At 47.1% G+C, this 23,452-nt stretch overlaps 1 protein-coding gene across 1 annotated transcript; it reads right to left on the bottom strand.

Annotated features, from left to right (window-relative positions):
* Positions 1–203: 203 nt before the first annotated feature.
* MOB1B (MOB kinase activator 1B) lies at positions 204–22,512 on the bottom strand. The gene is made up of 6 exons (XM_053941735.1): positions 22,418–22,512; positions 7,666–7,832; positions 5,107–5,200; positions 3,939–4,072; positions 2,627–2,790; positions 204–2,338 (listed from the first exon to the last, which is right to left on the bottom strand). Exons 1-6 carry the CDS (start codon positions 22,429–22,431, stop codon positions 2,261–2,263), a joined length of 651 nt encoding a protein of 216 aa, XP_053797710.1. The 5' UTR covers positions 22,432–22,512; the 3' UTR covers positions 204–2,260.
* Between the last annotated feature and the right edge of the window lie 940 nt (positions 22,513–23,452).

Below are 23,452 nucleotides of genomic sequence, written 5' to 3'. Positions count from 1 at the left end.
GGAAGCACAGCCTGGTTCAAAACCCCACTGGCACTTTCTGCTCCCCCATGACCGAAGCTGGGAGGTTTTGTCCCCCAGCGCTCGTCACCCCTCAAAGTCCAAAGCGGGGGGCCTGGAGTAGAGCAGGGTTGGCTTCTCTGGGGTTTATTTGGAGGGGCAGGGGGTGTCCCCCCCTTTTCCTCCCATAAATGCACTATTTTATAAACACATTCACTCGATCCAGATTCCATTGGGTGGCATTTCCATGTGCCCTTACTCCGAGAGTGTAAACACACGTCATCTTCTGGTCCCACAGCTTTCAGAAGCAAAACAACAATGAAAAGCTGCAAAAAGAAACAGCACGGGGATCCTAAATCCCCACCACTGCAAACACGTCCTCAATGATGTTATTTTCAAGTGTTGTGTAATTAAACAATGTGTTCCTACAGCTGTCAGGCAAATCATGATCTCCAAGCTTTTATTACGTGCCTAGAAACTATTTGGTCAAAGACTTTCTATTGCCAGATATTGAATTAAAAAAAAAAAAAAAAACCCACACTATCCACCTAAGACTCATTTTTATACATTCCAATTCTGATGGGCTGAACTGCAGCAGATGCCTCTGGATTTCTAGAATTGGCTGTTCAAAATAAAAAAAAAACTGCAACAACAAGAAGAAGAACTAAACCCTCCTAGGGCAGAAGCGTGCCAGGAACATGAACCACTGCACTGCCATGTCCAAGCAAATCCTCATTTCTACACCTTTTTCCTTTCCGCTGCTTGCTGGCACATGACACCAAACCAAGGAGTCACCCTGAAACGGGAGGCATCCCTTGCTTAGCACCTGGGAGCTCCTGCCTCGCTCACTTCTGTGCCCAAACCGAGCAGTTGGAATTTGGGAGACGGGTGGCTTTGGCGCTGTCGTGCGGATGGTGGCACAGGAAAAGCCAGGAGATCGGGATCCCTCCCTGGAACCCAGGAGCTCCCAGCTGAGTCACTTCTGTGCTCAGCTGTCCCCTGCTGGCTGTGCCAATGGCCTCTCACTCACCTCTCCTGCAGGCTCCTGCACGCCAGCTCCAACTTGACTCGAGCCAAGGCGCACAAAACAGAAGCTCAGCTTCTCTGCCACGTGCTCACCTTGGCCTCCCCTGTTCCTGCTGCTTTTCCCAACAGCTGGAGCTCCCTGAAGATGGGCAGCGGTTTTAAAAGGGGGAGAACACCATCGTAGTAACACAACTTCAAAGCAGCCCCTGAAATTGGCTCCCCTCCAAGATACATTTCCTCAAACAGCAAACACAGGCCACCAGAGCCCCTCCTCAGAGCCAGGTTTTGCATTCCTAACTTAAAAACACCTTTCCAGCAGTTATTTTTCAAGCCAGGTTTTTGTTATTATTATTACTACTGTCCCAGTGCAATTTTTTTTCTAGGGAATATTTTCCCTAATTGTATTTGTGCAAACTACCTGTTCATTTGGCAACTGCTAGGGGAACTTAACAAGCTGGCTGACCCAACTGATGCTCTCCTGCTAAGAAAATAAAAGCAACTATGCAAAGTCCCACGGCAGCAGGCACGGAACTGCTTGCTAAGCACAAGGCCTGTGTAATTTTGACACCACCTTCGCCGTTTTGCTTTAGCGAGAACTTTGCTTTTCTTCATAAGAAGTAATCTAGTTTTGAAAAATTCTATATTCATCTCTAAAAAAAATAAGACAAGTATTTGTATTAAAAGCTGGAGATCATTGATTTCAGCAAGTTATGGCTTTTTTTTTTTTTTTCCTAGTGTAAGCATAGATAAATGTTTTTAAAACAAGTTTCAGTAAGTGTCTGGGTGTTAGTACATATTTTCTGTTTCCAGCAATGTTCAGTATTGTATGTGCTTTGCACCTCAGAAGTGAGTCTGCCAAGGCACTTAGAGAATGTAAGCAAGTCTTCCAGGGACTTCATGAGAATGGGCTACCACTGACACAACACAAGAACCCATCCACCAGCAGAGTCAATCCCCCAGTCAAGCACGTTTCCTTAATAAACACTCAGCACCTGCTAGAAATTCCACAATGAATAACAACAGTAAAATAATATTAATAAAAAAAAAGCTATTTACCACATGTCACTAACAGAGAAAAGATTTTCCCTAATAAAAGCACAGAAAGTAAATCTTAGCTGTCACTGGTAACAGCACAGGGGGGTTGTTTTGTTTTTTTTAAAAAAAAAACAAATTAACAAAAAACAAATACCAAACGCTCGCTTAAAGAAACAAGTGACTTCAAGAAGTCCTCTTCCTTTTATCTGTCCTTGGAGGTGAGTTTTTCAATCAGTTCTTGAAGTGGTGCAAGTTCTCTTCTATCAATAAGGTTGAATTCCTGTAACAGGGATGAGGAGAAAGACACACATAGAGAGTTTTGTGGGTACAGCTGAGGTGAGAAGCCTTATTTAGCCAGAATTCATTTGGCACTCAGCTTTCCAAGCCCAGGCTGGGCCACTACAGCCTCCCCTGCCCGTCTGCCACTTGCTGACCTCAAGCGTTCCACTGCCTGAAGCTCTTCCTCCCTCTTAAAGGAAGGAAACCTAAGAAGATGCTGATTTTTTTTCAACAAGGGAAGGGGGCTAACGTAGCTTGGAAGCTACAACACCGTTTGCCACGTCCTTACCTGAACAAAAAATATAAAGTGCTTGAAAGACGTGTTAAGGTGTGCCTCTTCCTGCAGCTGGATCACCGGGTCGAAGTGCTGGTGGTAGATGTGGGCGTAAACTCTGAAGAGACGCTTGAGAATTGTCTTGGCCACTGACATGAAGTTCTTTGGGAATGGTACGCCTGGGGAGAAGAAAACAGAGGGCTTGTTCTTCAACTCCCGGGCCATGTTCGTCTGTTGTGAAAGCCACTGCGAGCCAGGGCAGATGGAATCAGTTTCAACAGCAGACCTTTGTCACTGCACAGGTTTTATTAAAACTGGCTGGGAAACGGCAAGCGGCTACTGGGAGCCATGAACTCTTTAGCTGTCACTTCCCCAGGCTAAAAAAAGATATGTATCAACCCTCTGAAAACAGGAAACCTGTCTAGCTCCTCCTCACCTACCAGTCTCCCCAGTGAGCTTAGCTCTTCTGCAGCCTTTCCCAGTGCTCCAGTCCTGCCTGAAGGCCAGAGGCTCTGGATGCTCTGAGGCCAGTCAGGAGCTCACCAATGCTTTCAGGTCCCACCACTAAAGTTCTCATGCTCCTGCTGCAGCCTGCCCTGCACACACGTACATCGCATCTCCTCCTCTGGCTGCTGCAGCACACGGGGAATTCATACTTAGCTGGTTAGTTTGTGGCCTCTGAATCTCTCTCTGAAGGCACTGTTTCTCTAAAGAAGCTCAATGAAGATGTGTCAAAAGCCTCAGAAACTATTTACAAAGACAAGGCAACTAAGAGACCCCCCGGTTATCTTTCCCAAACTGTTGGTTGGTCATTATTTCCCTCCTGCTTTTCTGAAAGAAGCCTCTTAAAAACATCTATTTTTCATCTTCACTTGAAAAAAAAACAAGCAAAAAAACCCCCATCAATTTAAGATCAAAGCTGCAATTCAGCTTCTTTAGAGATAAGGCCTGAAAGTTCCTCCTGACACCCAGACATCTCTTCTGTGCCAAAAAGCTGCCTGGTTATAAGGGTCTGAGACCCTCTGCTGTTATTTCTAAAGAAACAACTCACTGTTCCAAGTGAATAAAACACCAGACTCGATGAACAGAACCACTCATTAGTTAGAAATGGTGCTTCCTGCACCCAGAATTGTGACAGGTGTTTATTAGGAGTACTAACACGTGCATCAGAGTTCACGCATTACAACATCCCTTCAAAGTAAATGTGTGTAGACAGGTAATGTAACCTTCTAAACCTGCCCCAGCCACTGAGGAGACCTTTTAACACTGGAGCGTTCCTGTGCAGGTGTAACCCGAGTGCACAGCTCAGCTGCAGGCACTCCCTTACCTATTTTAGAAGGGAACAGCGTTTCGTCATCCAGCTGGTCCTGGACCCAGGTCATCAGGTAATCGATGTACTTTGGTGCGGAGCACTTGATGGGCTTCTTGATGTTGGTGCCATCTGCCCAGTGGTACTCGTACCTGGGGTGAGACAAGGCGGCCTTTAGCACCACCGAGTCCCTGCTGACGGGCCTTGCCGGGTGGTGGATCATGTGGGAAAGGTGCTGCTGGAAAAGCCCAAGCACACCTAACGCGGGGAGTCTGACCGGACCAGCTCCCGAGCGACCCACGCGGCTTGTATGTTACACATCGCACGCGTGTGGTTTTATGCAAAGCTCAGCCGCATCTGATCAACCTGCCCTCTCGATTTGTTTAGCAAATTCGGTTCTGTCAGAACCACTGCTGGGAGAACATTTTCACCATAAACAAATTCGAGGAGGGATTACAAAGGTGCTGCTCATAACAGGACAGAAAAACCTCGTTTTTCTAACAAATTAGAGGGTCTGAAAGCATTTTAAAACTGTATCTAAGAACACATGCAAATATCCCAGAGACACCAAACGGACCATGTGTCTGGATTTATGAAAAAGCAGGATTTCTCACCACCCAGTACTGCCCTAATACCAAGATTTAAGTGATATTCATGTAGGACAAACACCAACACTTAGCTGAGGTGCCAGGATCAGTCTGTAGCCAGAGCAAAACAAGAAACAGAAATAGAGAGCAGGGAAAAGCAGAAACACTGGATGTCCCAACAAAAGCATAAGCAAGAATCCAAGAAGAGCACAGGGATTCTTATCCAGACATCTACTATTTCTGCAATACCTACAAGGAAGATTTTGGTAAGTGCTAATGGAATGCCTGCATATAAAAACTTTAAACCTTCATTTAAGAAGCCCTCATTAATGTTTCAGAAAAATAAAGAAGGGAGAAAAATAATTTTGATAATTAATTTACTTCCCAGGTTAAAGGAAAAAAATAAACAAATATGAACACAGACCAAAAAATATCAACTTGCTATTCCCCACCCACTTAACAGATGTTCACATCCTTCTTCTCTTTCACATCCTTGCCACCCAACCCTGGCACTCCTGTCAGCTGGTCTCAAGCTTTTAAATGAAAAAGCATCTCAAAAACTGCACCCAGTCACCAGTGTGTGAGAAACACGCTCTTACTTTGGGCCAGCAGACATCACGGGGCAGCTCTCCTCCGTGCAGAAGTCCGTGATGGTTCCATAGAGCATGTTGATCTGGTTGAAGAAGTCGACAGCTGAAAAGCAAGGAAACCACCTGTCAGCAGTCTGCAGCACAAGATTCCTACAGCCCAGACTGTAAATCACGGGTTCTGGAATGGTTTTTGGGGAAAAACTCTGTTGTTGTTGCTTTTTTACAATCCATTATAAAACAGATGCAGAAAGCAACCACCAACTTTATGGAACAGCCTCTAGCAAGAACTATTTAATTGTTCACTGCAGCAAAATCTTCAGTTGGAAGAAAAAAAAGGAAGGAGAAAACCCAGTTATTTGCCTTCCTGCAAGTTTGGTGTATTTCATTACAATCCCAAATTCTACTGGCAAGTGTGGAATCAAAGAAAGATCTTCAGCATAGACTTCCCAACTAGAGAGAGCAGGTACTCGTTAGGTGACAGTAGCTTCCCTCAGGATTTGCATTCCAAAGGCCCACCTTTCCCAAGAACATCTCATACAATCCCCGACTGCTTCAGGTGTGAACGGAATTTAAAGACCATCCAGTTCCACCCCTGCCATGGGCAGGGACACCTTCTGCTATCTTGGGTCTCTCCAAGCCCTGTCCAACCTGGCCTTGGGCACTTCCAGGGACAGGGCAGGCACAGCTTCTCTGGACAACCTGCGCCAGGGCCTCACCACCCTCACAGGGAAGGATTTCTTCCTAATAGCCCACATAACCTTACAGTCATAGCTACTCTTCCAGTTAATTACTCCAAACTCTTAAGAGAAGAAGGTTCTTTTTCATTCTGTCGTGAGGAACTGTAGCTTATAAAACCCACTTTATCTGCAGGTATTTTTCAGAGGATAAACGGCCAAGATGAGACAAATGTCACTGGAGCAAGTCACAGCTACTGCTCAGCAGGATGCAGGACACCAGCCCTGGCTTCTCAAGTGCCCACGGGAACTGTTAATTAAGTTTCCATTCCCTGCTCCCAGCAGAAACCACAGCCCACTGTTTGCTTTGAGGCAAGCACGTTCAGAAAACCCACACAGGCTCCGACAGAATGCCTGATTACAGCAAATCCCACACTTGGAAGTCTCAAAATCCACAGGCCCATCAAGTCATTCCCTAAGACACCAGTCAGGCTGAGCACTAAGCAAGAAGCTGTAGGGCAGAGCACGTTTGGTTTTGTGCTCTTGGGGTTGAGAAGGGTGAAAGCAATGACTTGAAGTCACACGTTTTGTCTTCTGACAAAATGACCCCTCTGTGAGCAGAAGGGGCTCACAGCTACTGCTGGAGCTCGGCGTGGTGCAGGGATGCTGAGGGAAGGGAGACCATCACCAGCTCACTCTTTAATTACACAGCTACAATTCCATTCCAGCTAATTCAGCAGTGAAGTCACTTGAGAAGGGAAGAAACTGCTGCCATGTAGGAAAGCAGACACACAGAGCGAAGGAACCACCAAAAGGGAAGGATGCCAGCAATACATGAAGCATCTTAAGCAATGCTTACTCACACAAGTGGGCTGGCTTTTTCTTCTCTAGTCTAGTTTTGCAATGCAGTGTGAATTAACTTTGGCAAAGGATGGTGTCAGCAATTCCAGCCTGCCCTGGAAGCAGTGGCAAGTGGAACACCAGAGCACTGCATGACTGGTTGGGAACAGGAAGGTGAGAGTCAGTGGGATGGTTTCACTTCCCAAACATGTCAAAGGGAAGAAGAAAAAAGGCAGAACCACAGAAACAATTGGAGGACATTTAACTTAAGCATAATTTCTACTGCAGTGCACAAATCAATCCTGTACCACCACTGGAGCACACCAAGCCTGAGAGGCAAAAGATGAGCAAACACCCAGACAGGGCACAGAGCTTGTGGCAGCCAAAACTGCACAGGCTAACTGCACGGAGTACAAAGGAAGAATTCATTCTTTAGGAGCAGAGGGCAAAATTTATGCAGCAGGGAGACGAAGGAGGAGGCAACAAGGTCAAGCAATCAGAAAACGCTAATTTAGGCATCATTGTTTGGCCTGAAAGCAGAGAGTTTGGACAAACAGCTTTAGAGGAAGTTAAAAGAATGACATCAGAGACTTACCAGAGCAAGGGCTCAAAACTTGGTAGGAACTAAAGGAGCTAACTTTAGGAAAATTACAAACCCCATTAGAATCACAGAACCATTCAGGCTGGAAAAAGACCTCTGAGATCATCAAGTCCAACCTGTGGCTGATCCCCACCCTCTGACAGCCACGTCCAGCTGTCCCCCTGGACATCTCCAGGGACGGGGACTCCCACACCTTCAATGCTTGACAACATTTTCCACGAAGGAATTCTTCCTGATGTCCAACCTGAACCTTGAGGCTGTTTCCAGTCACCCTGCCCTTGTTCCCTGGTAGCAAAGCCTCATCTGGCTGCACCCTCCTGTCAGGAAGTTCTAGAGAGCAAGGTCCCCCAACTCCCCTTTTCTCCAGGAATAGAAAGGGGGACACAGCTGTCCTGCCCCAAGTGTCAGCCCACTTCCAACACCCCGGTGATGAAGAAAAGGCCAGTGACTCACTGTTAACTGCAACCCATTCATTTAGGTCTTCACCCTCTGGAAGCATCACAGCCATCCGGAGGTTGCCGCTTCCCAGGGTGGCCTCTGCATGTTTTAGCAGCTCGTACTGGTGAGACCCCTCGGGAATGTTCTTCTTTGGTTTGAAGGTTTTGGAAGAGCGACTGCCACTGCAAAGGAGAGAGGAAATATTTAGAGATTCTTTGGAACTGGAAGCAAAAAGGAAACAAGCAGACCAGTCCCAGGTAAGGACAAAATGAACATTGAATATTTTACCCACTCACGTATTTTCACGTTGCAGCAGGGTATTTACCAAAACCTGGGATGCTAAACTAGCAGGTATTCTGACCTGTTTTAAACCATTTTCTGACCTAATCACTTCCTTACCTACAATTTTGTTTGGAAAAACATGGTCTGGCTTAGAAAAAGCATTTAGACATTTGAATTTTAAACTATGAGCCTGGATGGCACATGAGCCGCTAACATGTCAGAAACATGACGAGTAGAATTAAATATTTGCAGGAAGTGTCAAGTGAGTCAATATTTGTGAGTATTTTCGTGTATGAGCTGAGAGAAGACTTCTGTCAGAACAGGCAAACTGAGCTCTGAATTCCAATGCAAGTGGAAAGCTGTGAAACCCAGACAGCAGAATTCTCATCACAAATACTATCCAGATTTCATTCCTTTATATAAAGACTTGGCCAGTGTTTCACTATCTCTCTAAGGACCAAATAGAATTTCTTACTGGTGGGGTGCAAGGGTTATCTCTCTTTATTTGAGGCCCTGGCACAGACTGCCTAGAGAAGCTGTGGCTGCCCCTGGATCCCTGAAGTGTCCAAGGCCAGGCTGAAGTGGGCTTGGAGAAACCTGGGCTAGGGGAAGGTGCCCCTGTCTGTGGCAGGGGTTTGGAATGAGATGGGCTTTGAGGTCACTTCTAACACAAACCATCCTGGGCTTCTGGGATTCTGTTCTGTGGTCCCAGAGCCGCTCTGACTCTCTGGGGCCCTGAAGGAGCGGCAGCATCCTCCCCTTCCCACAGGCCTCTGAAGTAATCCTGGGTCCTGGGTGCTGTGAAGAAGGGCTTGGCTGGACTTCCAGGGATCCTGGGATGGTACAGCTGCACAGCCATGAACACTGACATGGACAGCCGAGAAACACCAGTGCAGCCTGCTGCTAAATGCAACCAGGAGCCAGAAGGAGAAGGAGGGAACATCCTGCTCCCGTCTGTTCGGTACAGGACACTCCTGGCTCCTTCTAGTCATCTGCACTTCACCCTAAGCCAGGAAACCAGACACAAATCCTGAATTAAATAATTGCCTCTCAGTGGGAGTGAGAAGCTTCTGTGGCTCAGGGAGCTGCTGTCACCTCCCACCCCTCCAGCCACCTGCATCTGGTGCCAGGCCAGACTCAAACCAGCTCTGAACAAAGAAGAAACTGAAAAAAACCCCAACAAACAAAAACCTGAAATCTCTCAACTGATTACTTTACTTAAACCCAATTATCCTCTTTTCAGGAACATAGCCACTTTAGAGGCACTTTGCCAACACGAGGAGTGAAAATACAACCTAAAACATCTGGAGAGCAGAAGAGACTGGGATCATTATCTTTCCACATGTGTCAGCATAAGCAGAAGGAACCCAGCATGAGCTAAACACAACCTGGAAAAAGGTTATGAAATAACTAACCCAAGCAATTATTGTTTGTATTTTAGCACAAAGAGTAAGCCCAACAAAGGGACGAGGGTTTGGGAATAGGGCAGAAGGAAAGCATGGTGAAGGAATTCCCTAAGTAAGTAGTTTGTTCTGAGAAACTCTGGGTAGGAATTCACCGTACCCACCCCAGCTCATGAGTCTGCCAGCCAACAAACCAAGTCACTGCAGATCTGCTGAACACCCTGCACAGACCCATGGTCAAAGAAGCAGAAAATGCAACATGTTGGAAAAAGCTTTAGGTAGCATTCAATCCCTGCTCCCCCCTTCCCAGAAACACGGGGGTTCTTCCCATAAGCTGTCAAAGGCTGTAACAACGGCTCTAAATTATCCATTCCATCTTTGCCTCCAACACCTTTGTGATCCCTGCTTTTCAAATGCAGCACAGCCACCCTAAGCCAGCAGGAAATGGGTCTCATAGCAAGGCAGGCAGGCATCCAAAAGGAAAAGTAATTAGGATAGCTGCAGCCTGGTAGTCGTCGCGTGCTATGGAAATACCTGCAACGTTGGCGATACATTATCAGAATTCCATGCACTTACGGAGTTCACCGAAGCCAGTTAACACACTCCCTGAGACACAGCTCAGAGACACCCTAACGCAGCCTCCATCTTTACAGGATGTGGTTTTTCTTGGAAAGTTTGGTTAAAAATATTGCATTACTAAACAGTGTTCCAATTACCTTATTAGTCCAGAAACTCTCCTATTATTTAACCAAAAAAAAAAAAAAAAAAAAACCCAAAACTTTTTCCTATTTTGCCGATCTCTTTCATGTGACAGATGCAGAAAGCTGTCTTGACCCAGGTCTATTTCCTCAACTCCTTGAGTAATCAGTGAAAAAAGTAACTTTAAAGAGTTCTGCCTGGTGGGCAACAATACACACAATCATCCACGTCTGGGTCATGTGTGACATTCTGTTTTCAGCTACATTCCACCATGGAATCAGCCATTTCTGTAGATGTTTTAAAATGCTTTAAGACAATAGGCAGCACCTGCCTTTTCCTGTTAAGACTCCCTGAGCTCTCCTTCATATTAAGGCAGAAATGAGAGGGGACACAGAAACAGGTGAAGATCCCATTTTCCTTGGACATAAAAGGGTCATGAAACGTGGAGGACCATCCCCACTAAGTGCCACAACCAATACACAGCCTGCCAAGGAGAACGGACTTCTCAAGGAATTCCAAGGACGCTTTGCTCCCTTCCCTGCCACGGGGAACGTTCCTAGCAAATGATGACTCCCTTTATTCCTCCAGGGAGCTGCAGCCCCAGCAGTGCCAGCTGCAGCCGGGCCCAGCACTGAATGAGGAACTGTGTCTGAGGCTGTGTGCAGGGCTCGGCAGCCTCAGCAAGCCCTTCCCACCAGCAGGAGCCCACGCAGCCACGTCACAGAACACCACATTTCCTCCAAAGCTGTCATTTTAGCCACCCATCTGCTGGCAGGGGGTGGGTTTTGTGATGCACGTTCTGCAGGCTGCTCTCTCTCAGGGTGGTAAGAGGATGTTTCCAGAAGAAAGGGAAAAATGTGAAGTGTTCTGCTCACCCCACACTGCCTCAAACAGCTCATGTCAACTTCAAACGCAGCACTGGCAGATGTTCTGTGCTCAAAGCAGCTTAAATACCCAGCCTCAGCTCTTGATAAACTTCCCAGTAACTGCTGCCAGGAGAAGCCCTTGGGCCAGCCTAGATTAAACCTCCTCACTCCCAGCCATTTGTCCACAGAGCCTTTCAGCAGGGATTTTTATCCATTTCCACAAAGTCTGCCACAGATCTGGGGAAACCTGAATTAAACCAGGTAAGTTTAGGCTCTTTATCCATAGAAGCTACCCCTTCACAGCTTGTTCTCAGCACAGAACTAACCTCAGGCCCTCACCTGCTGTGCAGTGGCAGCATTTTCAGCGCACACCTGCCACCTATGTTCCTCTAACTGCTCCCTACTGCTGAGGCCCCTTCCTTGGGGTAAGGAGTGAGTGACTAACTCCTGGAAGCACAGCTGTACCACTCGGTGTCTCCCCAAAGCCACCACCACCACCACAGTCAGGCTAAAATAAGCCCTTCAAAGTATTTGGAAAAGCTCAAGAGATTCTCAAAAAAGCTCAACTCAAAACCATGCACAGAACATTTACGCAGGGCATGGAAACTTGTCCTGTTTTAACTCCTGCTTTTTCATCTTCAAGCGCCTTCCCAAGCATCAATTAATCCTCACAAAGTACCTTTGAAGTAGGGATCATTAGTGTCTCATCATACAGGGAAACTGAGGCAGCAACTCACTGCCACAGGCACACGAGTGAGTTTATCAGAGAAGCCCCCAAGTTTTAGTTGTGCACTTCTTTATCTCCCTTCTCCCACTATGCCTCTTTTTAAAACCAGAAACACTCTAAGACAAGACCCAAATTCCAGAAAAGCAAACATTTCAAGCCTTTAAACAATACAGGCCTTCAAACGATAACATCCTGCTAAGAATAGAAACATCAGAGTGAGATTGGCTTGTTTCCGCCAGCCAACACGTCAACAAAGAAACTAAAATAAAAGCTCCGAGCTACCTTTTGACAAAGAAATCAATAGCTGCAGCCTTTCCCTGTGAGAACCACAGCATCAGGACAGTGGGTAAAACTAAGCTGAACATGTTCAAAATCTGCACTGATGAGAGTGAACTTGAACATTTCTATTTATAAAACTGAATAGTCACAACACTTCTGTTCTGAAGCAAAGTGTTGCTTCCTTCAGTTCTTACAGCACCAAAAAGTCAACTTTTTCCAATCCAATTCCCATTCATTGCAGGAAGCCTGTCTCAGTCCAGTCACTTGAATCTGCAGGTAACAAAAGCAAGGCAAGAATTCAGGATGCAGTCCATGCAGCAGCTCTGGGAAGCAGCTAGGAGCTGCCAGCCAACTCCTTACACAACACAGTTGCTCTCACAGAGGGGTCAGGCAGTGGTTTGAAAGCAATCCCAGGCCTAGAGCTTTTGTTTTGGTTTAAGGAGGAATCAGTGGCACTGAACTGAAAAACTTCCCCAGACACATGGTTATTCCTACAGGAACAGAATACATGGGGCTCATTGTTTATTACCTACACCACAGAGTAACTTCAATTCTCTGTAGGCTTTTGAACCTGGAGAGGCTTCTCAAAAGGGGTATGGTATTTCCTCCTTCCACTGGAGTACTGACAGGGAAATCAGTGTTTCCATGAGATTTTTCATTCTCTACCCATCAAAGTGGGGATTGAAATGTGGCCTCCCTTTCTAGGAAAAAAAGCTGTCTTCACAGACTGAAATTCCCTACAGGATGGCAGATGAAAAAGGCACAACCTCATGGACAGCTCTTAAAAAACACGGGTCCCATCATGCACAAGACTTGACACGTTAAAAGAGCAGCCGTTTATCAGATGATTCACATGCAGGAAAGAGAAAGTTATTTAAGGTAGCCTTAAGGAACACTTTTGCTTTTGCCTGCCCCAGCCACCACCCCTCAGCATCAAAGCCGACGTAACCCTTACACACACACATTCTTAAACTGCATTTTTTTTCTGCTGTACACACAGTTTAGAGTCAGTGACTTCGAGCCAATGTGGGATTGGCCCAGCACAACTCTTACACGCACCAGACCACACCTGAAGGGAAAGCTTTGCTGGCTGAGCTCTGAGCAGGGAACAAGCTCAGGGTGTTTGGAGAGCGGTGGCTTCCCTGTGCCCTGTGCCCTCACTCCCCCCGCAGCAGCACACGGTGCCAAACCCACAAGGATGTTAGGTGGCCACAGCCTGTTTTCCAGCCAAGCCCGGCACCTACGCTTCCCTCTGCTTCCGTTTTCCCATCTGCAGGCTGAGAAAGTGCCTGTAAACAAGAGGGAGGTGTTGTGCTACAGCACTCGTGTCTGTTACAACTCCACCCAATGGTGTTCCTGCTGTTTACTCATTTGGATGCATTATTCTCCCAAGCAATCACAATTCCCAGTGCAAGGAATAAGCAAGTGTCCAGAAGGCCATCCCATGACCGGGAAATCATCATCAGTTTGCTATGCTTACAACCAAAATAAATCCCCTTGTTTCATTTACAACGCATTCATTTAATACACTTTCATCTCCTGGAAAATCCTCAAAATAAACAAAGCAAGTCACAGTTGCCCTCACTGGATACTACCAGAGCCCTGTCTGTGCACTCCAAACACAATTAAACTACTCCCAAGGCAGCCAATGGTTGCGGAAGTGACTCAACCTCTCCTGCCCTGTTCCCTGCAGGACTAACAGAGAGGGGCAGGCCAGAGCCACAAACAGCAGTATCCATCCCAGAAAAGCTTGGATCCAAGTTCTCCAGGCAATCGTGGCCTCCTGACTTGCAGAGACAGGCAGGCAGACACGGGGACAGCAGAGGAACTGGAACATGTCCACGGCACAGAACCTGCAGCCTCCCCAAAGGCTCACTGAGTGCGTTCTGTGGATGTCACTGCACGGCTGCTCCCAAGTCTCCCGCGCACTTCTTCCCAGAGCTTTAAGACCACCAAACTTGAAACACATTTTCACAACGATTAGCAACAAAGAAGCTTGCAGCAGAGACCCAAGTACCTCCGCATGTTCTCCTCCTCCTCCTGACATCCATTTGAAATCCTGTGGCATGAGAGGAATCAAGAATATCCCAAATATTTTGTTTCACACTCCCAGCAATCCCCTGACTACCTCGAGGCAAACACAACGCTGTCTTCACCCACAAAATGTCAAGCTTACTACAAACAGACTTCATATTTTTAAGAAAGTGAGCACTAGTTTTGGCTGCTCTGTTGGGTCCTTTCAATCAGACTGAGGTTCCTCATCTATTTCAATATTAACATTTACCGTGTACATACACACACACACACACCCCTTGTGGAACTGTAAGGAACAATCCAAACTAGATCTGTTTCTTCTAATATCCTAATAGTCACATAGTACTTGCTTAAAAGCACAGGCTACTGGAGCTTTGAAGAAGGTAAACATGAAGTACTCCTTTTCCAACCGCTTTGTTTTTTCCTGCGAGATGGAGTTCATTATTTCGAACATTTCAGCCCCTAATTAAGCTCCCTTCAAGCTAAACAGCACTATTTCCCCGTTAACGTCCCCCTCTTTTCTCAGGGATCCCTTATTTCTGTCAATTAGCACCAGCCCACTCAAAAGGGAGGGCACAGCATGAACTCCAGCCCAAGTCAGAACTTCACCCAGTAACCTTTCCAAGTGTAGTTTCCACAAAGGTTCAAACCTCTTTACTGCAGAACTGCACCTAATAAACCATTCAGTGGACACAACCACACTTTTTTTTTTTTTTTAAACCTACCCTTCCCTGTATATGAAACTGAGCAATTCATAAAAGAAACATAAGGAAATACGTGTGATACCTGTGATTCCTTTACTCCAGCACTTCTTCCATGTGACGACCAGGGAGCAGCGTCCCACACAAAAGGTGTCTGCTGCTCCCCCCAGCCAGCTGCTGCTCCTGCCTCGCAGATTTCCTTACTTTCAGCTGAATTATCTGTCTGCCCATGACTAACACCCTCTGCGTCCCAAGCTGCTGCTAACAGTCACACCCTGTAAATACATTTACAAGTAGGAAGCAGAGTTTTGCAGAAAGCCATCTACAACCCGCTGAGGGTGATAAATTGCAGTAATAAAAGCTTGGCCCCAGCATCAAATTAGATGATGTAGATCCTTACTTGTACACCAAATATAGTGCTTGGAGAACATGCCTCAGAACATGGATGGCTTCCCAAAATGCTGATCAGTGCTTTTGGAAACCGATGCTTAATGAATGACTAAAGCAAATCTAGTCATACAACCTAAGAAATCGCATCAGGGCATTTCTAAAGGAAGGAAAAATACTTCACTGAAGAGTTTAAGACAGTCTTCAATCCCTTTAAACACAGTAAAAAGAACCATTTCTTAATGTGCTTAGGGAATAGGCAGTTAAAGGAGAAATTTAACTAAATTTTCATGGGGAAAGAGTCACTTGAGCACTTTCTAAAAGGCTGCCCTTTACTATAACTCCCACACAAAACAGGCTGAGGATAGGAACGAAGCAAAGGACAAACACTCGGCAACTTCCCAACAGAAAACCTCCAACAGAGACAGAAGGTTAAACTTACACTTGGATTAATAGGCAAAAGGGGGTCTGGATCCAGGAACTAACAATCATTGGAGGCAAGAAATGACACGGAGAACAACAGGGAGAAGGATTGGACAGGAGGCAGCAATGAATAATCTAACAGCTTTCCAAAAATACACTGCATTATCTCACCCCCAAGTATTTCTTATACAACCCCCACATTTAATAAAATCCTGTATGTGCTATCTGCAGGAAAATTTGCTTATCTCTTCCAAAGTATCTTATCAGGAAAACCCACTGGTCTGAAGCATCTGAGAGGGAATGACTGCTCCTACATAGAAAGGAATACATTTCTTTTGAAGTTATTTAAGCTTAAGCATTTGACAGTTGAGCTCAAAGTCAGCTGAACTGTTCTATGAATTTAAACATTCAGACTTTTCCTCTTTTATTTTTTCCACTCCCATTGCAGCAAGAAATTTTAAGAAGAGCTGTCAACCACAAAAGTTAGTTACGGGACATCAGAGATGCTGTTTTTCCTAAAAGGTACACCTGAGCGTTTGAAAAAGCAGTATTTTGTGGCCATAAAGTAAAAGACAGTGTCATGCCATTTTGATTCCTGGATCCAGAACACTGAGCAAGTCCCTAAAACAATTAATGCATTCAAGCAAAACCAGGCCTGTGCTACTGAAGTTGGGAAAAACACAAAGTACCAGCTACCGAAACAAAATATAGGTTATTTCATTAAGGTTACAATAGAGAACCAAATCATTATTTGGGTTGAAACGATTTCCATATCAAAACCCAGTTGTCTCAATTTTCAGCAAAAGAGGAATTTACCAAAGCTTACCTAAGCTCATTTGTTCTCTTTGTCATAAAGAAAGGAATTAGACTTGTGATAAAGACAACAAATCCAGGCATTATGAGTCCTTATCTGCAAGATGTTCTCCTTCAAGTAAGGAAGGGATTAAGATTTTGTACGTCAGTATCTCAAGGACACAAGCAAACAACTCCAGAGGCAAGCGACCACACTGAAAGACGAAGTGGTGCAAGGACAGACGACAACAAAAAAACCAAGCAAACCTCAACTAAAACTCAAGTGGAACATGGGCTGGATCTCTTCAGGTGTGTAAGAATACCAAAAGGAATGGATTCCTGCCAAGGATCAGCTGTGAACTGGAGAAGGAATAGAAGAGAGGGTGAACAAGGTAGAAGTGCCCTCACACACCATAAAAAAGCCAGAAGCAAAGCTGGATTTCAAGGGGAAAAAAGACACAAGAAGAGTTGAGTGAATTCGCTGCCAAGGACTGCTTTTAGAAGCATCAAAATACATTTGCAAGGCAAAAACTACTGTTACCTTGATGAATTCTCAGGGTGGGACTGACACACAAAATTACCATCTCCTCCTCATGAACTGACTGACTGCTGACTCAGGCTACGGATTTGAAATGGGAAGTGAAGCCTTGAAGCAAACGGAGATGTCTGAGATGTTCCACGCTTTTTACCTAAGCTCACTAAGAAATTACAAGTTATTTCAAACTGATTTTCCAGGAACCAATTTAAGCTGCATGGATACATGCAAATCCTCAGCTCTCGTTCCCTTCTTTCACATCCCCTCCTCAAAATATCTACCCAAGCAGCAGTACCCTGGGAAAGCATCTGGGAGATCCACATCCACAGATGACAAAGCAAAGCACTGGATCCTCACAGTCTCACATCATGAGATGTAGAGGCTGGAGAAATTTTTCCAAGTCTGTGAAAAGTAACTGTTATACTCAGTGTATTTAAAAGGAGAAGAAAAACCCAAAAAAAGAACAAAAGCCAAACAGCAAGCTCATTGCAGCCCAGTTCCAATAGGAAGTGGCTGAGTTTACAAACGCTAAAAGCATCGCAAAGCACATCCTGCGGTTTAGGCTGATTTGCGGGTCAGAGGCTTATTGATAGCTCTGGCAGCAAGATCTGCCTTACTGCTTATGAGGGAAGACTTCAAGTGGCCAAATTTAATGCAGTTATTTACTTCTCTAAGAAAAACAAGCAGCTTCACTCTGTCAGCCTCTTGCAACCCTCCAGCCACCCACTGCCTGGCAGACAAATGCTTCATAAAATAAAAATACTTCATGCTTTTTCAAACAAGATAAAAATATGTGTCTTAGGACAGCACGAGGTGGAACTGTGGCCACGAAGAAGCCCTAAATCCAAAGCCCTGTCTGAAAAGCAAAAGGTGACAAAGGCATTTGATAAAGATGAAAATCCCAGCCACCCTCCAGCACACAAATCAATCCCAAAACTGATCCTCCATCCATAGCTCCTCCCTGCAAACAGCTAATGGCATTGGCTCACTTACACAAAGAGGGAAGGACAAACAAGGGAAAACAATTGTGGCATAAAAGCAAACAATTAGGAAGCAATTAAGACCGGACATCACTGCAATGTAATAAACACAACTTTCACACTGAACAATGCCTTTCTTCCTAAGCTATTTTTTCCATTCCAAACGAATGCCTCTATCTGAGAAGGAGCTATCTAACAACATTTAGAAGCGACAATCACTCACCTCACCTACTGCATGTTCCCAAAAAAACAGCAGCAGGGGCAAACGTTGTTTTTCCAAGCGCCAGGCCAAGTGCAGCCATCTCACAGCCTGAACTGGTCTGCACAGCCCTGTGACTCCGAGGCAGACTCATTCTTGCAGAAATAAAAGCCAGACAGCAGCTTCCTTGCTCTCTACCTCCGACCTCAGTGATAAGGCAGCAGCACTCCATTATGTGACACCCTAAACCCCACGTTTTACTTCGCTGTGAGTTGATTGTCAGAGCTGATTCCGTTCAAACCCCACCGCTACAGAATACTTCTGCTTTCCTCAAAACTCAAAATTACTGTTACCAAGGATTTAAAAAAAAATTATTTGGGAAGCTGGCAATAGCTTTAGAGTCATCTCTCTAATTTACTTGTGGAAAAACTCAAGAGGTTTCTCAATCCTGGTACTTAAAAAAAAAAACCAACAAAACAGGAACTGGACACAGCACTAATGGTAGCAGTCAAGCAGCTGATTTTATGTTAACACATCCCTGTGTGGAGAGCTTCTGCCCTGATCTCACAGTAGCTTTACACTCCTCCAGCTAAAACAGAAGGAAACATATACATTGAAACACTGCGGGGGAAATATCTGGATGTCCCCTGTATTTCCCACTTTTAACAGTCTGCAAATGCCTACATGCTGATTTTTCCATGAGCAAATTCCAGTTTAGGAGTGCCTACTGGTCCTCTGGGTGAGTCCTTGCTCGAGAGGAGATAAACACATCTCCAAAAGTATGGAAGGAGCACTCACAAAGCACTCAGCTGCTACACTGCCTGCCTTGGACAAGGAGTGGCCACCTGGCACCTCGGGAAGCTGAGGAAGGAATAAGAACAAACAGCCCTGATGTCCTCCAAGAGCAGGAGCAGCCTGAGGAACTGGGAAGGCCACACTGCTTGTCTATCTCAAAAACAAATCCATCAGCTCTGATTTTGGTATACATCTGCAAGAGATGTCATGGGGGAAAAAGGGTAATGCCTCGCTACACCTTCTGCACATATATTTGCACACAAAGTATGATTTCAATTAAAAAAGAAAAAGAAAACAAACAAAACATGTGGAGCATCAGAAGCAGCTGCCAGGCTGCACTGTGCTGTAGAACAAGACAGTGAAGGAAGAGCACATCTTGCCCCAGTTTGGTTTACAAGTTAACTTGGCCTTCACTCACCAAAAAACATATTTACACACAAAGTATGATTTCAATTAAAAAAAAAAGAAAACAAACAAAACATGTGGAGCATCAGAAGCAGCTGCCAGGCTGCACTGTGCACTGTGAACAAGACAGTGAAGGAAGAGCACATCTTGCCCCAGTTTGGTTTACAAGTTAACTTGGCCTTCACTCACCAAAAAACGTACCCCCAACAACAGCCACTCACGCAGCTCCTCGTCCTTCCAAGACTGATCAGGCAGCAACTACTTCATCTCTTTTTTAAAAAACCCCGTGCTGGAAACTTCGGAGAGGGATTCGCTAATCCAAAGACAGGGCTTCCGTGGGGTTTTTTTAAAGAAAAGACAATTTCAGAACTTCAGTAATAAATCTGAATCTTTTCCTTTTATAAATAAATGGTTTTCATCTAGCTTCCTTTTTTGTGTAAGTCTTGCCAGCAGAGGACAACACAAGCATGTTACCATATGGCACGCCCACCAGAACTATCTTTAATTTTTTTTTCCTTGGAGATGTAAGCTAAAGTACCTGCAACTATGCTGTAATTTCCTTTTAGAGAGAACTTACCAAGCAGTGGTTTTTTGGAACTGGAGATATTTTTCTAGTCCAAATCCCACTTTTAAATAATTTTTAAAGACTCGGGATAATTTATTCAACTGTTGGAGAGGTTTACAAAGTCTTTTCAGAAAGGAAGAAACAGATCAGAAAGAGAAAACCACAGCTCTGAAAATAACAATTGCTGTCAAACCCCAGTTGTATTAATTCAGTGACTCGCCTCACAAGACAGTCTTTTTATAGTGTTCCCCATAAGCAGAGAAGACAATGGTTCCCCTTGATTTTATTTCCCCCCCCCCATGTAGCTTTATATATCAGTGGCCCTAGCAACGGGGAAGAATAGCCACGGATTTGTCAGCGGACAAGGGGGGGCCCCACGCACGCTGCATTATCCGAGCACAATCCCCCCCGTTCTTTGACAGCGGGGAAGCCTGCGGGAGAGCACGGCTTTTGGCACGGTGCTGGGTGTCAGACCGACAAGCTGCAGCCCCGGTGCCTGACGATAAACCTGCGCGACAGGTTCGCTGCCACACAGGAAACCTTGCCTCTGCACAAGGACAATCCCATCCTCACGGCAGCCCCAAACTGTGAGTCAGCCCACTGAAGGACAGCAGCGTCAGCCGGGGCTGGGAACCAACCCCGCTGGCACCTCCACATCAGAGACAAAGGGGTGAAAAAGTATTGTGAAAGACTGTGGTATGAGCACCACGCAAAGGTGGGGGGGCTGCAGGCAAAATGCAGGCTGGCATTATCAATAAACCTGCAGACATCCACACACTATCTTGGAATAACTCTTATCAAGCCAAAACTCAAGTCTGACAAAAGGTCAGACTTTCTGGATCCATAAAAAAAAAAAAAAAAAAAAAAAAAAAAAAAAAAAAAAAAAAAAAAAAAGCCAACCAACCAAAAAAACCCACCAAAACTCCGTGTCAGCATCACAGAAAGTTTCCCTGGTCACCTCGAGGCCTAGCAGGCATATTTTCAACTTTTCTTTTTTTTTAAACCCACTTCTAGACTGCAGATGAGCAAATTAGGAGCCATCTACAGCACTCTGCCAACAACAGCTGAGGCAGCTTTGCCAACATTTCTAACTTTGCCGTGCACTAACTCCAGTCTCCATTTCTGTATTTCATCCAGAAGGATCACTTGGAACAATGGAGGTGGGGGTAAAGGTTTGCTATCTTAGGTTTCAGAAAAAAGGGTCTAAAAAAAAAAAAAAGAAACAAGCATCTCATTATTGCCTGTGACCGAGGGTGGAGGGTTTCATGCTTTTCCATTCCCAGTTAGCCAAATGCCACGGAGAGGGAGGCCCTCTAATTTGCAAACCAGACTCCCAGGACACTCGAAATCCTGTCCCCCCTTCTCCATCCACCGTGGCAGCTGAGAATTACGAAGGAGAGGGACAGCTGGGCTCCTCATTAGGAGCACCGCGCCTCCATCCACGGACGATCATCTGCACCCACCTCCCGTCGGTCGGTGCCTTTCGGAATCCCTCCGGGAGCACGGAGCGCGACAGGCCAGCGGGACGGGCACGGCAGAGTTAAAAGATAAACACAAGGGAGGAACTGAGGAGGAAACCAGCGCCAGGGTTATTTGTCTCCATGAGAACACAACTTACTAGAACACTCCAGCTCTGAGATAAAGTCTCTTCTCCAAGCCCAGGCCACGTTTACATCTGCTGGTTATCAATGTAAGCCTCTAACAGCTGCCAGATATTCCGGCAGCAGTCCCACGGAACCCGGAGTGCGCGGGAACACTCAGCGGGGACAAGGCCCTAATGGAGCTTGGCTCTTCCAGGGTGCCTTTTTCAGCTGCCTTGATCGCCCTTCTTTCCCTAGAGCGCATCTTCGCCTTAATTAATAGGTCACTGAACCGGTTTATGTTAATTGTCACAAGTACCTCGTCTTTGTTTCTAAGGGGAGGGACCAAAGTTCATTCGGTTCTTGCCCACGAAGCAAAATTTCGAGAAGTGGGGCTCTGCTCGCACCTGAATCGCCGCCGACTCCCGAGAGAGCTTTTTGCTGCCGCAGTAAAGCCTGGCCAGGTCCTTGGCGGGGCTCCGGCAGCCGGGGAGCCCCACCCGCCCCATCACTTGCACCGGGGTTCACTTCCGCACGCCAGCTCCCGACCCAGCTGCGCCACACAACGCTACGGCACCGACCTCTGCCCGCCAGAATCGAGAAACCCGCATGAAAATATCATAAAACCTCGGGGAGACCCCTCGGGGGTCGGGTGGGTGTTTGACCTCGACCCCGCTCTCGCCTACCCAGCGACCCCCCTCCGCCGGGCAGCACGGAGCCCACCGGGGAGGTCCCCGGGGCTGGTGATCCTTGGCTGTTTCCAAACTCGTATCCGTAAGGGGAAGCCGCACGGGAAGGGGAAGCCCGGCTCGCTCGCTCGCTCGCCCGCCCTCCAAACGCCCTCACGGCGCGGCGGCGGCGGCCCCGCCGCTCCCTGCCGGCGGAGCGCAGCGGGGCGGCCGCTCCCGGGGCCGCCGGGGGGTCGGGGCACAAAGGGAGAGAGCGGGGAGCGGACGGAGCGGGCGCCAAGCCGGCGGGGAGCGGCGGGCAGCGACCGACCGGGCGGGCGGGCGGGCGGCGGCCGCGGCCGCTCGGTGGGCTGTGCTGCCCTGCCCTGCCCGACGGGACGGCGCAGAGCAAGAGGAGAGGACCCCCCACACCCCGCGGGTACTCACAACAAGAAGCTCATGGCGATGGCGGAAGAGCGGGACCGGCGGCTGCCTGGGCTCGGCGCGGCGCGGCTCGGCTCCCAATGGCAGCAGCAGCGGCGGCGGCGGCGGCGGAGGGCGGGCGGGTGCGGGGAGAGCGCCGCGGGGCGGGGACACGGCCCGCCCGGCCGCCATCGCCCCCAGCGGCCTCCGCGCCGCCGCCGCCGCCTCCTCCCTCACAGCTGCGGGCCTCCGGCATGGCCGGGGTCCTCTCTCGGCCGTGGGGCTCCCCCTCAGGAGTCCTTTCACGGCCCCGGGCACGGGCGTCCCCTCACCGCCATCGTGGCGCGCCGGCCCCTTAGAGAGGCCCGTGTGAGTGGCCCCAGAGACCTCCATGGAAACGGGCACCCCCTGCCCCTCCCGAGCCCCCCTTCTCCCCTCAGGACAAAGCGGGCCTGGTACCAGCCCACAGGTCACCACCACCACCACCACCAGAAAAAGAACCAAAAGGTATTAACGGCGTTGCCACCCTCCTCATCAAACGTTTTTTTAATGAAACGTTACAAAAGGGATTATAATATTTCTTAATATTTGATTTGTTAGCAATTTCTACCTAGGCTGGCGAGGGCAAGCAGTGAACAAAGGAGGGGCACCCCTCAGGTGACACTATGGGCAGCTGAGGTAAAAAAAATCAAACTTCTGAGGTAAAAAAACTGCAGTTATTTAAAGAAACCCTTGGCAGGCAGATATAGTCACATCCCAGTGTTCTTTATGGCAGAAATTGCAATCCCAGAGTATAATTTTCATGCAAAACCCTGGCTCTCAGTAAGAGGCCAGATTTTGCTGAGGGCGCAGGACAGGCAGCATGACCGGCAGCATGACCCCCAGGGATTCCCTCCTGCCACAAGGGGATTTGGCCAATCCCAAAAACCTCACACTGCTGCAGGTAGGCCAGAAAAAAACCTGATGACTTTCAGGTTTATCAGGAAAATTCAGCACATCGAAACAGGCTACAGTCCCACACAACACTAACTTTCCATCCCACACATAAGGGGTTTCAAC

The sequence above is a fragment of the Vidua chalybeata genome, chromosome 4 (genome assembly GCF_026979565.1).
Source record: "Vidua chalybeata isolate OUT-0048 chromosome 4, bVidCha1 merged haplotype, whole genome shotgun sequence".
Classification (NCBI taxonomy): Eukaryota; Metazoa; Chordata; class Aves; order Passeriformes; family Viduidae; genus Vidua; species Vidua chalybeata.
Note: the sequence above shows the minus strand (reverse complement) of the source record. Positions and strands in the feature narration are given on the sequence as shown.

Bases quoted from the DNA above. Each gene is read 5' to 3' on its own strand.
- MOB1B (XM_053941735.1), bottom strand. The intron at 5,201-7,665 runs GTGAGTCACTGG...CTTGCTTTTCAG, and splicing joins TGAATGGGTTGCAGTTAACA to CTGTCGACTTCTTCAACCAG. The intron at 4,073-5,106 runs GTAAGAGCGTGT...GTCTCACCCCAG, and splicing joins GTGATGTCTGCTGGCCCAAA to GTACGAGTACCACTGGGCAG.